The sequence below is a fragment of the Nomascus leucogenys genome, chromosome 15 (genome assembly GCF_006542625.1).
Source record: "Nomascus leucogenys isolate Asia chromosome 15, Asia_NLE_v1, whole genome shotgun sequence".
Lineage (NCBI taxonomy): Eukaryota > Metazoa > Chordata > Mammalia > Primates > Hylobatidae > Nomascus > Nomascus leucogenys.
In genome coordinates, this window is record NC_044395.1 from 93,996,713 (window position 1) to 94,011,196 (window position 14,484).

Below are 14,484 nucleotides of genomic sequence, written 5' to 3' on the forward strand. Positions count from 1 at the left end.
CATCCCCGAGCCTGTCATAAAGGCACTTGGTCCAGATGAGTCCCAGGATATTGCATCTAGATCATCCTTTCTTATCATTTTATGCAATTGACGTTTCCACCATAAGTCAAACCATAAGATGGAGACTGCATTTCCCCTCTATCCGCAGCCAGCAATGTGCTCCTTAAGCACATGGAGTGTCCACTTTGTGCAAAATCCTGTGCTCAGGATGACGATGATGACAACACAGGCCTTACCCTTAAGAAGATGGCAGTCGAGCTAGGGAGACATACTGATGGGCTATCATAATCCAGGTAGTAAGTCCCAGGAAAGGGGATGCCCAGAGTACAAAGGGAGCTCAGAGAAGGGACACATAACCCAGACTGGGGATTGGAATCAGGGAAGGCTTCCTGGAGGAAGTGACATCCATGCTGTTGGGAGAGGAGCACTTCCCTTCTGCTTCCTTCCAAGAGCAGTACGGGAGTCCTGGCCTCTTCCTGCCTCCTTACCTGCCCAATGCCCAGTGATTGAAGGGGACTTGTGATTCATAATTTGGGGAAGAATAAACTGGGCATACTTAGCCACACCCTGCCATTCCTCCTGGCTTAAGTAAAGAGAGTGACTGGCAATGAGCGTCTTTGATAATGAGCAATAGAAACTAAACTAAGGGAAACTAAGAAAGGCATCGTCCGAACATTTAGAAGGAAAGGAATGAGGTGCTGCCACACTGGACAACTCAGCTCCAACTACCATTTCTTGGAGAGAAAATATGAGAGAGGGAGAGTAGCCTGCTCGCAATCATGTGTACTTGGAGCCTGATGCCACTCTTGTGAGTTCCCTGGGAGCCAAGTTGGAAAGAAGCTGACTGCAAAAGGCAGGAGGATGCAGTGAAAAAGAGATGGGAGGGGAGCTGCCTGGGCTCCTGATGGCTTCCAGGCCCTGGTGCCAATTGCACGAGGCCCATGAGGGGGCCTGTATCTTTGGCAGCCAGGGTCCTTCTTTTGGGAAGCAGCTGTTCCACAGTTCCAAGTGGTTCTGGTGGGGATGCAACCATAGGACCCTGGCCACCCCTTCCCCAACATGGACAGAGATGGAAATGTAGCCCGAGCTGGGCCAATCACATTTTCTCTCTAAGAACTGGTAGTTGGAGCTGAGTTGTCCAGTGGCAGCACCTCATTCCTTTGCTTTCCTTGTTCGGACGATGCCTTTTTAAATTTCCCTTAGTTTAGTTTCTATTGCTTGTAATCCAAGAAGCCGATTGCCAGTCACTCTCTTAAGTAAGTCAGTCTGAGTGGCCTGTTTCCCCCCAAAACCAAAGAGCACCTTGGAATAGGTGATACTTCAGCTTTGCATCATAGATTTTCTGGATTCCTATTGTCGATTGGAATTACAGCTGTTTCACCAGAAATAAGTTGACAAATGTTTATTGGAAGCCAAATGTGAGGATCGACCCAGGAAGACACACCAACAAAGCTGGGCGTGTCCTAGAGTCTGTTACAAGTTAGAAAGCTTTTATGGGAAGGTTGAGAAGAGGGGAGGAGGACTCTTCATACAAAGAGTTGTCTTTTTGTTATTGGAAGGTATAATAGAAAGATTACAGTCACTGGCTACAGATGACAACCTACAGGCTAAAATGTCTACGGGCAAGACAGCGAAGTTTCATGATTCAGAAACAAATCAGAAAACTTCATGATTCAGATGCAAATCAGCATCCTTTTCCATGTCAGGCCTGCATTCACCACTGTGTCAACAGTTTAAGGAAATCACGATAAGATTCTTTACTCAGAAACAGGATATCCTCATGAATCACAAAACTGCTGCTAGGTGGGAAGCCTGACAAATGCAAGGTATCACTATTTAGTCACTTTCATGGCAGCTGCGGCACAGATATGTTCTCAGATGTGCTCATGCGCTGGTGTGGACAGAATGACAGGATTGGGTGGTGACCATCTACCCTTCCTTTTGGGGACTGCCTACAGAGAGGCCATGCCCTTGGCCTTGTCTGTTGGGTGTGGGCCGTGTGATACTGCCTGGGAGGAATGTGGTTGGCTCCCTCTAGAAAACAAGCCCCTCTTCCCCAAACTGCTTCCCAGCCACATTCACCCCCTTTGTCACTGCTTATGGGGCTGAGCTCCAGGGCCTGCACATTGAATGCTTCTCCCTCCCTGTGGACCAGACCTCCCTCCAGCTCACATCTCGTGGCCACCACCACTTCCAGCACCAGTGGCTCAACAATGAGGGCTGTGTACTACACAAACAGGAAAATAATATTAAAATGATTCCCAGTTTGGGGCAGCTTCACATCTGTCATTTTTTGTTGTTGTCCCCACTCCCAGCCCCCATCCTGTGAAAGCAGCGTCTCCATTTGCTTGATGTGGAAAGAGGCTGTGAGAGGCTGGGTAACTTTCCCAAGGTCACAGATCTGGTTAATGTCAGAATCAGGACATAGTTCAAAGGAAAAGGCCAATATTCCCTGAGGCACCAACAAGATATTTACCTCCAGTGAGACCAAAAGCCATAAAGCAGTAATTAAATGTCTCTTCCTTCTGTTCCCAACTGACTTCCACTGAACCCTGCCTGACTGCTTTGGCACAGAGGGTGGGCACAGGTGACTTGGATAAGGTAGTAGGAGGTCTTCCCATCACACTTGAAGTCTATATTTCTCTCAGGAGTAATAAGCTTATGATGAAAGGATCATGATATAAAGAGCTAGTTATCTGTTCTATCAGGTTTCATGTTTCATCTTGCCCAGTCACCACTGCAGGAGAAGGCCTTCAGCCTCCATCTACAGGCCTCTACCTCAGCTTTCCCTCTACCCTAGTTTCTTGAAAGTAAAGACTGCTAATTGATCTGATTGGCCAGAGTCCAGGACAATTCCTTTGACCCCACTTTCCCAGTGGATAGGTTTACTACATCTTAAGGGTCAGTACATGGGGGCCAGGTGCAGTGGCTCACACCTGTAATCCCAGTGCTTTGGGAGGCCAAGGCAGGAGGATTGCTTGAGCCCAGGAGTACAAAACCAGCCTGGCAACAAAGTGAGACCCTTGCCTCTACAAAAGAATTTAAAAATTAGCCAAACGTGGTGGCATACACCTGTAAGTCCTGGCTACTTGGGAGGCTGAGGTGGGAGGATCACTTGAGCCCAGGAGTTAGAGACTGCAGTGAGCTAAGATCACACCACTGCACTCCAGCCTGGGTGACAGAACGAGACTCTGTCTCTAAAAAGCATTAAAAAGAAAAAATATATAAAGTCAGCACATTGGGCTTTCCTTCTTCCCTGAGTTCATGCAATAGTCAGACCCAGGACAAGCCTGCCTCCGTGGACGAGTGAATCAGGCTCTTGTCTCTTTCCTGTCTGGCACTGAGTGGGCAAATCAAGCCAGAGGAAGCAGTGAGCTTCATTTATACCATCATCCCAGCTTTGAATGCTCCCAAACAGCTTTCCTTCTAGCTCAGCTACAAATAAAGCGGTGCTTTTGTTTTTCATTTAGCTGGTGGTGTGCTAGTAAACTCTTTTCAACCAACTCTTCTCAGTGGAGGTCCGAGGGAGCCAACTCTGATTTGTACATTTGCCAATTTCCCTGTTGTAAATACACTCACCGTGGCCAATTTCAAAAAACCCACATGACATCATTCAGAAGATATGCACATTAGCACACCATTATGTAGTATTTCGACCACACAGACACAATAGGCACAAATGAGCTCAGGAGTACAGATGATAGAAAACTGTAGCAAAATAATTAGGAAGTGACGAATTGTGCATATTTGTTACCTTCGTCTTAAATATGATTTAATTAAAAGTTGATATGGTTTAATTTTTAATAATGGTTGTATTTAATAACCAGCTCATAATATTCCTGAAAATTTGGCAATTAGTTCTCGTGAGCCCATACAGACTGGCTCTGGCACACCACGGCATTTATCTATTATTCCTTGCATGTGGTGTTCTCTCAATCCAGCTCTCTATTGCTTTCCTCTGCCAAGCGCCCTTTTCTTTGAGGAACAGACTCTTTTGTTTCATTTTGTTCTGAGGGGCTGTCAATTACATGACAATTACATCCCACCAACCGACGGTAACAGGACCTGTGCCCAAAGTTAGGCCAAGACATGGGGTGAGTGGGGAGGTGGCAGGGCTGAGTGTGGGCATTTCTGGGACCTTGGCTGTAATACTACCAAACTATCAACCCCATTCTCTCTTGCCAAGTTGTGGGAAGCAACCTAGGCAACACCAAAACCACCCCCTACCAGTATTTACATGTATTGAAAGACCCTGACCTCAGTGTCCTCCCCATCTGTCTCTTGCAGGGGCTCCCCCTCTGCAGGGTCACTGTGGGCTACCTGTGGCCCTAGACAAGGGTCACACTTATGAAGGACCCTTTCCACACAGCACTGTCTGTTCTCAGGTTCTGGCAACCACTCCCTCCTCTCACACCTACCTGCCTAGGGTTAGCAACAGCTCAGCGGGTGATAATCCACATTCCCTGCCCACACCTTTGTAAACACTCTGTCTTAGTCCATTCAGATGGATATAACAAAATACCATAGACCGGGTGGTGTCTAAACAATAGAAATTTCTCATAGTTCTGGATGCTGGGAAGTCCGAGATCAATATGCCAGCAGATTCGTTGGCTGGTAAGGGCCAGCTTCCTAGTTCATAGAAGGTAGGAGCGGTGAATAAGCTTCCTGGGCCTCTTTTATAAAGGCACTAATCTCATTCCACTCTCCACTCTCATAACCTGATCAGCTCTCAAACATCCCACCTCCTAATACTATTGCACAGGGGATTAGGTTCCAACATATGAATTTTGGAAGGACACAAACATTCAGTTTATAGCATAATCCCTTTATTAAACGCTCTTCAAATTAGCCAATTTGGGTGTGCCACGCATTTCCTGCAGGAACCTGGCGGACCTCCCTCTGTACTCCCCACACTGCTCTGTTCATTATGCTCACAGGAGGCTTTGTGGGCCCAGTGGACCAGAACACAGGCTCTGGAGACAGCCCCGAGTTTGAATTCTACCTCTCCTATTTACTAGCTGCAATACCAGACTCGCATTACTTTACCTCTTTATGCCTCCATGTTAGTCACCTGTAAAATGAGGACAGCAGTCCCCACCTCGAAAGGTCATTATAAGGATGGAGTGAGACGGTCCATGTAAAAAACCTAATACAATGTGTGATACCTACAAACTGCCAGTAAGTGTTGATGACTTTTATTACATTGCTTTTTAAAAGTATGCAACAGGCCGGGCACGGTGGCTCACGCTTGTAATCCCAGCACTTCAGGAGGCCGAGGCGGGCGGATCACGAGGTCAGGAGATCGAAACCATGGTGAAACCCCATCTCTACTAAAAATACAAAAAATTAGCCAGGCGTGGTGGCGGGCGCCTGTAGTCCCAGCTACTTGGAGAGGCTGAGGCAGGAGAATGGCGTGAATCCGGGAGGCGGAGCTTGCAGTGAGCCGAGATCGCGCCACTGCACTCCAGCCTGGGCGACAGAGCGAGACTCCGTCTCCAAAAAAAAAAAAAAAAACAAAAAGTATGCAACAATTATTAACTATATCCATCATGCTGCAGGTAGAGCTCCAGAACTTACTCATCCTAAGTGAAACTATTTTGATTATATTTCCCTTACTGTATTGTGAACTCTTCTTTGTTCTTTTCCAGATTTTTCTCTCTATAACTGGAGACCCAGAAGCTAAACCTGGATTAAAAGGACTTGTACCACAGGAATGGCACATGGGCCCCCGTACCCCCATGATGGTACTGGTTTCCATTGAGCCCAATTAAGGCCTCCAGTTGACCACAAGAGCTCCCAAGTGCAGGTGGGAGTTAGTACTTGAGATAGGAACCTATACATCTTCTCTGGCTTGGGTCTGCAGGAAATGAGAAGGTTGTCGGTTGATGTGAATAGTGTCTAGTGGTGGCCTGCCTGGTGCAGCCATCTCCAGAAGACTGGGTCTCAGCTGCCACAGGGGATTCAGGACAGGAGACCATACCTACTGCAGGTACCCCCCCACAGGTGTGTGTGTGAGCACTGAGGGGTCAGGGCCAAGCAAGTGTTGCGTCATCATCCCTAATGGTCGGCCCTGCCACCCACCATTTTAAGGGCATCAAGAGGACACCTGAGGGCTGCAAGGGGATGAGAGTTCCCGGAAGAAATGCCGGATGCTTTTTTTTTATGGCTCACCTAAAGCTTCTCCTGTATCTGCTCCTCACTGTGGAAGGGGAGGTTGGGGTAGCCTTGATAGACCTGAGTTCTAAACCCAGCCCTGCCACATCCTCGCCATGTGCCTGTGGGTAAGCCACTTTCCCTCCCTGAGCCTCTGCTTCCTCATTTGTAAAACATGCCAAGAACAGTATCTGTTTCACCAGCTGGCAGTGAGAATTAAATTGTTCAACTCTACCGACTCCCTTAGTGCCCAGCACACGGTTTGCACTTAGCAGGTGGGCACTTTTAAGGAATACGGCCTGGGGAGGGCTACTGGGACTCCGGGGAAAGAAGCAAGGCCATGCCAGACATCTCTGTCTCCATCTGAGCTCTGCACTTGGTTTTCCTGATGCCTGGTTTGTTCCCATTTGATTCTTATTAAGATTCTCCACCCCCCACCCCGCGCCCTTCACTGCCCTCTAGCCTGGCCAGCCTGAAGTTTTCTGAGAGAACGAAGGAGCTTCTCTGGTAGCAACCAGCCTAGGGCTCAAATCTGGCTTCTTCCTGGGGAGATATTGATTCCTGGAATCAATATCTGGATTCCAGAAGGGCCTGGAATCTCTGCCTGGAGTAGGCGGGTTTCTGTGTGTAGAGCAGAGGTTACCACGTCTGGGGGACTTTCCACCTTTATTTTACTTGGCCTGCATAGTGTTTTGGAAACATTTGAATTCATTGCTAAGATTTAGAAACCAGCAGCTTTCACCTGGCCCTGTGCTCACACTGCTGCCCTGGCAACAACAAGCTGGAGCTGGGTGTCCGCTGCCCCTGTAGTGGGGGCACGAGCTCTGTGGCTTGCCAGTTTCCACCTGGCTTCCTGGGCGCAGTTCCAGGGTTTGCAGCCTGGCCTCGTAGGCATGTGCCTCTGTGTCCTCAAGATAGAGGTAGCTGGACAAACTTTTGTGCATGTGTACGCAACTTCTAGGGTTCCTACCTCCCCGTTTACCCATCTACCAGCATCTGCACCCCCATGCCACAGATGTAACTCCTATTACTACAAATGAGCCATCTCGGCTCCCCTCAAAAGCCAATCTCTTTACTGTAAACTAGATCCCCCCTGCTGTGGTTTGAATGTTTTTGTCCCCTCCAAAATGCATGTGTTGGGAACTTTATCCTCAGTGTAACAGTACTGGGAGGAGAGACCTAAGAAGAGGTGTTTAGAATCTAGGCAGAGCCCTCATGAATGAATTCATGTCGCTATTAAAAGTGTGAGCTTGCAGTGAGCCGAGATTGCGCCACTGCACTCCAGCCTGGGTGACAGAGCAAGACTCCGTCTCAAAAAAAAAAAAAAAAAAAAAAAGTGCTTGCTGGAGTGGGTTCCCTCTTCTCTCCTGCTCTTCTGCCACGAGAAGACAGAGCTAACTGTTCCTCCCCTCTGGAAGACATAGCATTCAAGGCGTCATCTTGGAAGCAGAGACATCACGATCCAAACTGCTGGTGCTTTAATCTCCACCTTACCTGCCTCCAGAACTGTGAGAATAAATTTCTGTTCTTTATAGATACTCCAGTCTGTGGAGTTATAGCAGCACAAAACAGACTAAGACACCACCTCTCTTGACCACTCTAGGACACCATTCCAGCAATTTCCCAGATCTCTTCTACATCATCACTTTTTCTATTGGGTCATTTCTCTCAGGCCATGGTTATTTCTCCCATCTTAATAAAAACCTTCTCTTATCCCCACTTGCCCTACCAGCCACTGCTCTCATTCTCCGTGATCTTCTGCAGCTAAACTCCTCTAAAGCGTGAGCTACACCCATTGTCTCCAAATCATCCCTTTTCATTCACTTTTAATACCACTCCAGTCAGGCATTACCCCTATCACTCAACCAAAACTTCTCTGGCAAGATCAGTACTAACATGTGGCAAAATCCAAGGGCAAATTCTCAGGCTCACCTTACTCGGCCTGTCGGCACTGTCTGTCAGAGGCGACCACTTCCTCCTTTGGCTGCCGAGACACCTGACTCCACTCCTTTTCATTCTCCTTTGCAGGTTCTTCCTGTTCTCCTCATCTTCTTAAGTGAGAGTGCCTCCACCCTCAATATTTGGTTCTCTTTCTCCCTACCCTTACTCGCTCGGTGATTTCATTTGACTTCGTTTTTTAAATAAACCTACCTGTCAGCAACTCCCCAACGTGTACCTCCAGCCCAGGCTTTCTCCTGAACTCCAGGCTTATATGGGCCCCTGCTACACAGCTTCTCCACCAGGAGGTCTACCAGACACCAAAAACTTCACATATCCCAAATAAAACTGCTGATTGTCTCCCCCAAAAGCTGTTCCACCTGTACTCCTCCTTCTCACCAAAACCTGTTCCACCTGTGTTCTCCTAGCTTAGATTACCACTCTGTGCTTCAATTGCCTGATACTTCTCACCACACCCACTGCTACCCACATGATCTTTTACTTGGTTAATTTTTAGAGACAGGGTCTTGCTCTGTTGCCCAAGCTGGCATGCCAGTGGCATGGTCATAGCTCACTGTAACTTTGAACACCTGGGATCAAGCAATCCTTCCCACCCCAGCCTCCCGAGTAGCTGGGACTATAGGTGTGCACCACCACACCGGGCTCAGCATGGTCTTTTTAGCTGGAATATTAATTACTACAGCCTCCTGATTGCTCTCCCTGCCTCCTTGCTTGCACCCTTGTAGTCTGTTCATATCACAGCAGCACAAGTCAGATCCTGTCACTCCCCAGAAGGCTGTCTAATGATTCTGTCCCACTTCGAGTAAAGCCCAGAGTCCCTACCATGACTATAAGCCTCTATACAAATGGGCCCCCTGTGTATTCACCCCTACCACTCTCCCCTCACTCCTCCTGCTGCAGCCATCTGGACTGTTTGCTGGTTCTCAAAAATGCTGCCATGCTCCCATCTTTGGAGCAGCCTTTGCAGTGGCCCTTCTGCCTGGAACATTCCCTAGGGTGCCACATGGCTATGACCCTCAACCTCCTTCAGACCTTGTTTAAATAATACCTCTTCAAGAAACCCCATGTGAAATTCTGCCCTGCCTTCCTCTGACCCACCCTGGCAATCCTTACTCTGCTTTTTTTCCCCCTTAGCACGTCATCTTCTATGATACCATATTATGATTTACTTATTTATAATATTTATTGTCTGTCTCTCCCCCATCCCCAATCCCAAGTGCCTAGGCACAAAATAAGCACTCAATAAATATTTCTTGAATATATGGATGTCTAGGAAGGGCCAGGGCTTTGATAAGATTATCAGCGAGTTTGTGGTCCAAAAAACATTTAAAAAAAAATCAAAACACCAAAAACTTCCAAGGAGTAAATATGTTTGGGAAAAAAAACAAACCACACATCAAACCCCCACTATTCCAGTCCTCAAAGAACCTTTCTGGGCAGAGACACAGCAGTAGAACCAATATATGTATTGCCTTTGGCTTCTCCCAATTCCTTCCTGATAATCTGTTGTTCTGGTTTGCATGACTGTGGAAGTGTTGGGGGTTCCCTCCCCAGTCTCGGGAGACCTTGAATGCTGGCTGGACAGCAGCTTCTAGACACCGTGAGAGAGCTCCCTCAGCAGCACATAGAGAGGAAAGAGACCATGAGATTTACCACGCAAAGCGGGCACTGTATGTGAAGTACATGCTGGTAGCAACAAGAACAGCGGTAAATACACAACAGAAAATAACCATCTTTGAAATGACAAATGGGACACATTATCTAAGCACTAACACCTAAGGAGGTGGCTGCCCAAGCTCTGGTGGGCAGCTCCTCAGGAGAGAGAGGCCGACTTCTTTCCGGGTTGCCTGGTCTTCAGTCCTTGTAACTTTTCGTCTTTTAGCGCCTTCAGGAATGTATCTGCGGGAGAGCAAAACAAACTTAGCTGTAATAGAGATAAGGGCTTTTCCTAACACTTCCAAAGCAAACTCTTGGGAAGCAACTGTGCTTCCTTGAACCTAAAACCCCATTTCTGATCCAAGATGGGAGAGAAAAAAACAAAAAACCCGAAAACTCTGACTGTAAAAACATGTAACTTGTTCTGACTGTACATGCAACACATCCAGTTACATGTGTTTTTACGGTCAGAGTTGCTAAGTCCTGGATTTCTTCTTCTTCTTCTTCTTCTTTTATTTTATTTATTTATTTTTTTTTATTTTTTTTTGAGAGGGAGTCTTGCTTTTTCGCCCAGGCTGGAGTGCAGTGGCACAATCTTGGCTCACTGCAACCTTGGCCTCCTGGGTTCAAGAGATTCTCCTGCCTCATCCTCCCGAGTAGATGAGATTACAGATGCATGCCCCCAAGCCCGGCTCATTTTTGTATTTGAGTAGAGACAGGGTTTTACCATGTTGGTCAGGCTGGTCCTCAATGATCCTTATGTTGGTCAGGCTCCTGACCTCAAATGATCTGCCCGCATTGGCCCCCCCAAAGTGCTGAGATTACAGGTGCCAGCCACAACACCCGGCCCCTGGATTTCTTAACTATGTATTCGGTTAAGATTTCTTAACTATGAATACATACATAATACTATGTATTCATATTACATAATATGTATTCATTATTATGTATTACATACATAATACTATGTATTCATAGTTAAGAAATCCAGGACTTAGCAAAGCCCAGTTTTTCTAGGGACTGTTTTCCTTCTTTGGCTACGAGAAAGGGTGCATTACAGTGTGTCTGATGAACTGAAGACCATTTCCATGGCCACATGGACCTAAGCATTTAGGTTATTTCATACTTCCCTTCTCTGTGTGGCAGGGGAAGCCAACTTAAGCCGTTATATACAATAGTTGGAATGATCTTTTTAGAACTATCTGCCCTTTTCCAGTAGTCAAGGACAAGCCTTAGCCAAAACAAGTGATGGGAAAGACAAAGTCTGCAGGACAACCTACCGCTACTGAAAGTTCTGCTTTGCAATAGGTCCTTCTTGGAGTACAATGCATTCAACAACTTTACCCTCCAACACGGAGGAGTCATTCAGCTAGTAGCCTAAGGGATCCTGCCCGCATCAGCACACCTGGTCTCCCCTGGTCCAGAGCCCTAAGATTTCAGACCTAAGACTAGACATCAGCCCAGGATCCTGGTGAGAGAACTGCCGGTGCCAAGGCCACAGAGTCCCGGGGGGCTGCCCTCCAGCATTAAGAAGTGGAGTGTCCCAAAGCTGCCCAGGAAACGGCCTTGGGCCTTGTGGTTCTTGCACAACTCCCACTTCCCCCTACAGACAACTGACAGTCACCTACTTCACCTTCCCCCCATGGAGAGCCCCGGTTTAAGACCAAACATTAAAGCTTAGGGACTGTCTGTGGTGGGTGGAGCTCCAGAGTACAGGGTAAGAGGATGACTGTGCAGGAGGATTAAAGTTCGGGATGGGGTGGTGGTGGATGGAGTTCCAGGTGTGGAGGCTCAGAGTCCAGATTACCCAAAGGGTTTAGGATGGAGGGAGGATGGAGTTAGGGACTAAGAGCCTCATGAAGTTCAGATCTGTGGTGGGGGGAGGAGTCGGTTGAAGTCCAGGATAAGGGAGTCTGGGTGCTAGGGGATAGATTTTGGATCTGGGACTACTGGGGGCTGGAGTCAAACCAGGCTACATTTCGGGGCGGGGCATGGAGCCAAGGAGGGAGCCAGGGCAGGCTAAGGCTGGGCTCGGTGGCCCTGACGAGGTCACGCACAGCGCTGGGAGTCGAAGCCGTCCCCAGTGATGGTGAGCAGTTCCAGCTCCTTAATCCGGATCTCCAGCTCGCACAGCTCCTCGGGGTGGGAGGCAGAGGCGAGCCTGGGGGTCGAGGGGCGGGGGGCCAGGGGCGAGGCAGCCACCTCAGGCCCCGGCGGCGGCGAGTAGAAGAAGCGCAGAGGCTCGTAGGGGATGGAGGCCAGGCCGGAGGGCCAGGGCGAGGGCCAGGGGCGCTCGCCGGAGGGACCCAGGCCGGGTGGTGGCGGGGGCGGGGGCGCCGGGGCGAGGGGCGCCTGGGGCAGGGACCCGGCCCCCGCCGCCCCACCCACTGGCGCCCCGCCCGCCTTCAGCGGTACAAAGAGCTTCTTCCAGATGTTGAAGTCGCTGAGCGGGGACGAGGAGATGCCGCGGTCGTAGAGGGACGGGAAATAGAGGGGCGGGGCCGACCGCTGGCTCATGGTGGGGCTGTGGCTGCCGCGCCGCCCCTTTGGCATCGTTTGAATGAGGGTCTGCGTGGGAGGAACCCCGCGCCGGGAGACGCGCGCTCAGGCCCCGAGTCGCCGGGGTTTCGAGGTTCCACAAGCCCCGCCCCGACGGAGCGCGGCCCCACCCTTTCGCCTCAGCCCCGCCCCGAACAGGCGGGGTTCCAAAGCCCGGACGACCACGTCCCGGAACGTGGCCCCGCCCACCGGCGGCTGGCCGCGCCCGCAGTGAGAAAGCCACGCCCCCTGGCTCGCCTCGTCTCGCCTCCCGTCCCTCGACTCTGCCCACCGCCTCGCTCTGGCTCTGCGACGCCCCTGGCTCCCGTTGTCATATCCCAGCATACCCTCATCCAGAATAGGGAGCGGGCCAGGGCTGCGGGAGAAAGCTTGCTTCAGGCTTCCTCTCTTTCTCCCATCAGGGAGAAAAGTATTTCCTAGAAACCTGGCCTCTGCACCAGCAAACTTACCTCATTGCCTCACAGGCCGCGCCCACAGCAAAGAAGTCTGAGAAAATCAGTGTCTGATTTTTCATCCACTACTGTGGGAGGCAGACAAAGGAGAAGAGGATTGATTGGGAATGGCCGTTAGAGCCAACCCATGTATCTGCCAAACTTCAGCAGTGTTGAGGAAGATTCTAGAAAAGGGGATCCTCATCTGGTTTGTAACAGATCTGAAGGAGTGTTTTCAGTGAAATGCAGTTTAGTTCTCTTCCAAACACAGATATCACCAGGAGCTAACAGGCAATGAGCTAACCACCAAAAGGAAATCCTGTCCGCCCTACCTCAAATACCTCACCCATTGCTTATGAGCGATTTGGACATTCTGTCCAAAGGACACGACAGCTCATTTATGTGAGTAACCTGTATTAGCCATAGACTGAGGGGAAATAACTAATACATTTTCTTGAGAGCCTCTGCCTAATGATCACTGGTATGAATAGTGATGGGTGGAGAATAGTGATGGGTGGAGGCCAGTTAAAGAGTCAGTATCAGCTTCACAAGTTAAATATATATATGCATATGTATCTGTACACACAGTGCAAAGTGTGTGTGTGTGTGTGTGTCTGTCAGAGTGTGTGTGTGTGTCTCCAGCAAAGTGGAGTCAGATATTCAAGCTGGGTAGCCTTGGACAAGTCGCTTGACTTTTAAGTAGATTTTCTATAAAATAGAAATAAGAAAACCAGGCTACCTCATAGGGTTGTGATCAGACAGAAGACAGAACAGTGTGTATGGAACACTTCAACTTGGACACTTTGTCCAAACACAAGAAGCCGCTGTCCCTACTAAGGGGCATGTCAAACTGGGAAGCTTTTTCTCCCCACACTGAGCTTCCCACACTTAGTTGTCACACGCAGTATTTGCACTCTGACTTTGACAGCCACCCACCATTGTTTATTCATACCAGTGATCACTAGGCTGAGGCTCTCAAGAAAATGTATTTCCCCTCAGTCTATGGCTAATACAGGCCACATGCGATAGCTCAGCACCCAGCCTGTAATCCCAGCACTTTGGGAGCCTGAGGTAGGGGGATCTCTTGAGGCCAAGAGTTTGAGACCAGCCAGGGGCAACATAGCGAGATTCTGTCTCTACAAAATAATTTTAAAAATTAACCAGGTGTGGTGGCATTTGCCTAGAGCCACTCAGGAGCTGAAGTGGGAGGATTTCTTGAACCAAGGAGGTTGAGGTTGAGGCTGCAGTGAGCCACAGTCACAGCACTGCACTCCAGCCTGGGTGACAAGGCAGGACCCTGTCTCAAAAAAAAAAAAAAAAAAAAAAAAATCCTTATCTTCCATTAGTTTCCCCCGTGTATTTAACTTCCTGTAATTTACTGCCCCAGAAGCTCAAATCTCTTTTCCTTTGCCTTGTCACTTTTCTACAATCGCCCATTGTTAAAATTGTATATAAGCTCTCAAGCCACTTCTTTGGGTTTTCACTTTGTTTCTGTAAGAACCCCATGTACCTGTGTAATAAACTTTGTCTTCTGTTAATCTGTCTTTGTCAGTTTAATTCTCAGGCCCCAGGCTCTGAACCTAAGAGATTAGAAGAAAAATTTTTTCACCCCTACAGAACCACAGTAATGGTAAGAACCAGGGTTTTGGACTCAGACTTGGGACCAAACCCTGGATCCACTATGTATTTGGCTGTGCGGCTGAACCTTTCTCAACCTCATTTTTTC

At 48.8% G+C, this 14,484-nt stretch overlaps 1 protein-coding gene across 2 annotated transcripts; it reads right to left on the minus strand.

The window, feature by feature from the left end:
- Nucleotides 1-9,403: 9,403 nt before the first annotated feature.
- On the minus strand, nucleotides 9,404-13,012 carry C15H11orf91 (chromosome 15 C11orf91 homolog). Of its 2 annotated transcripts, none has more exons than XM_030829408.1 (2): nucleotides 11,826-12,376; nucleotides 9,404-10,011 (listed from the first exon to the last, which is right to left on the minus strand). In XM_030829408.1, exons 1-2 carry the CDS (start codon nucleotides 12,319-12,321, stop codon nucleotides 9,926-9,928), a joined length of 582 nt encoding a protein of 193 aa, XP_030685268.1. In that variant the 5' UTR covers nucleotides 12,322-12,376; the 3' UTR covers nucleotides 9,404-9,925. The 2 variants fall into 2 exon arrangements, 1 of the variants encoding a protein (XP_030685268.1); XR_004033651.1 differs by lacking the exon at nucleotides 11,826-12,376 and adding an exon at nucleotides 12,777-13,012 and having other exon boundaries at nucleotides 9,928-10,011.
- Nucleotides 13,013-14,484: the final 1,472 nt, after the last annotated feature.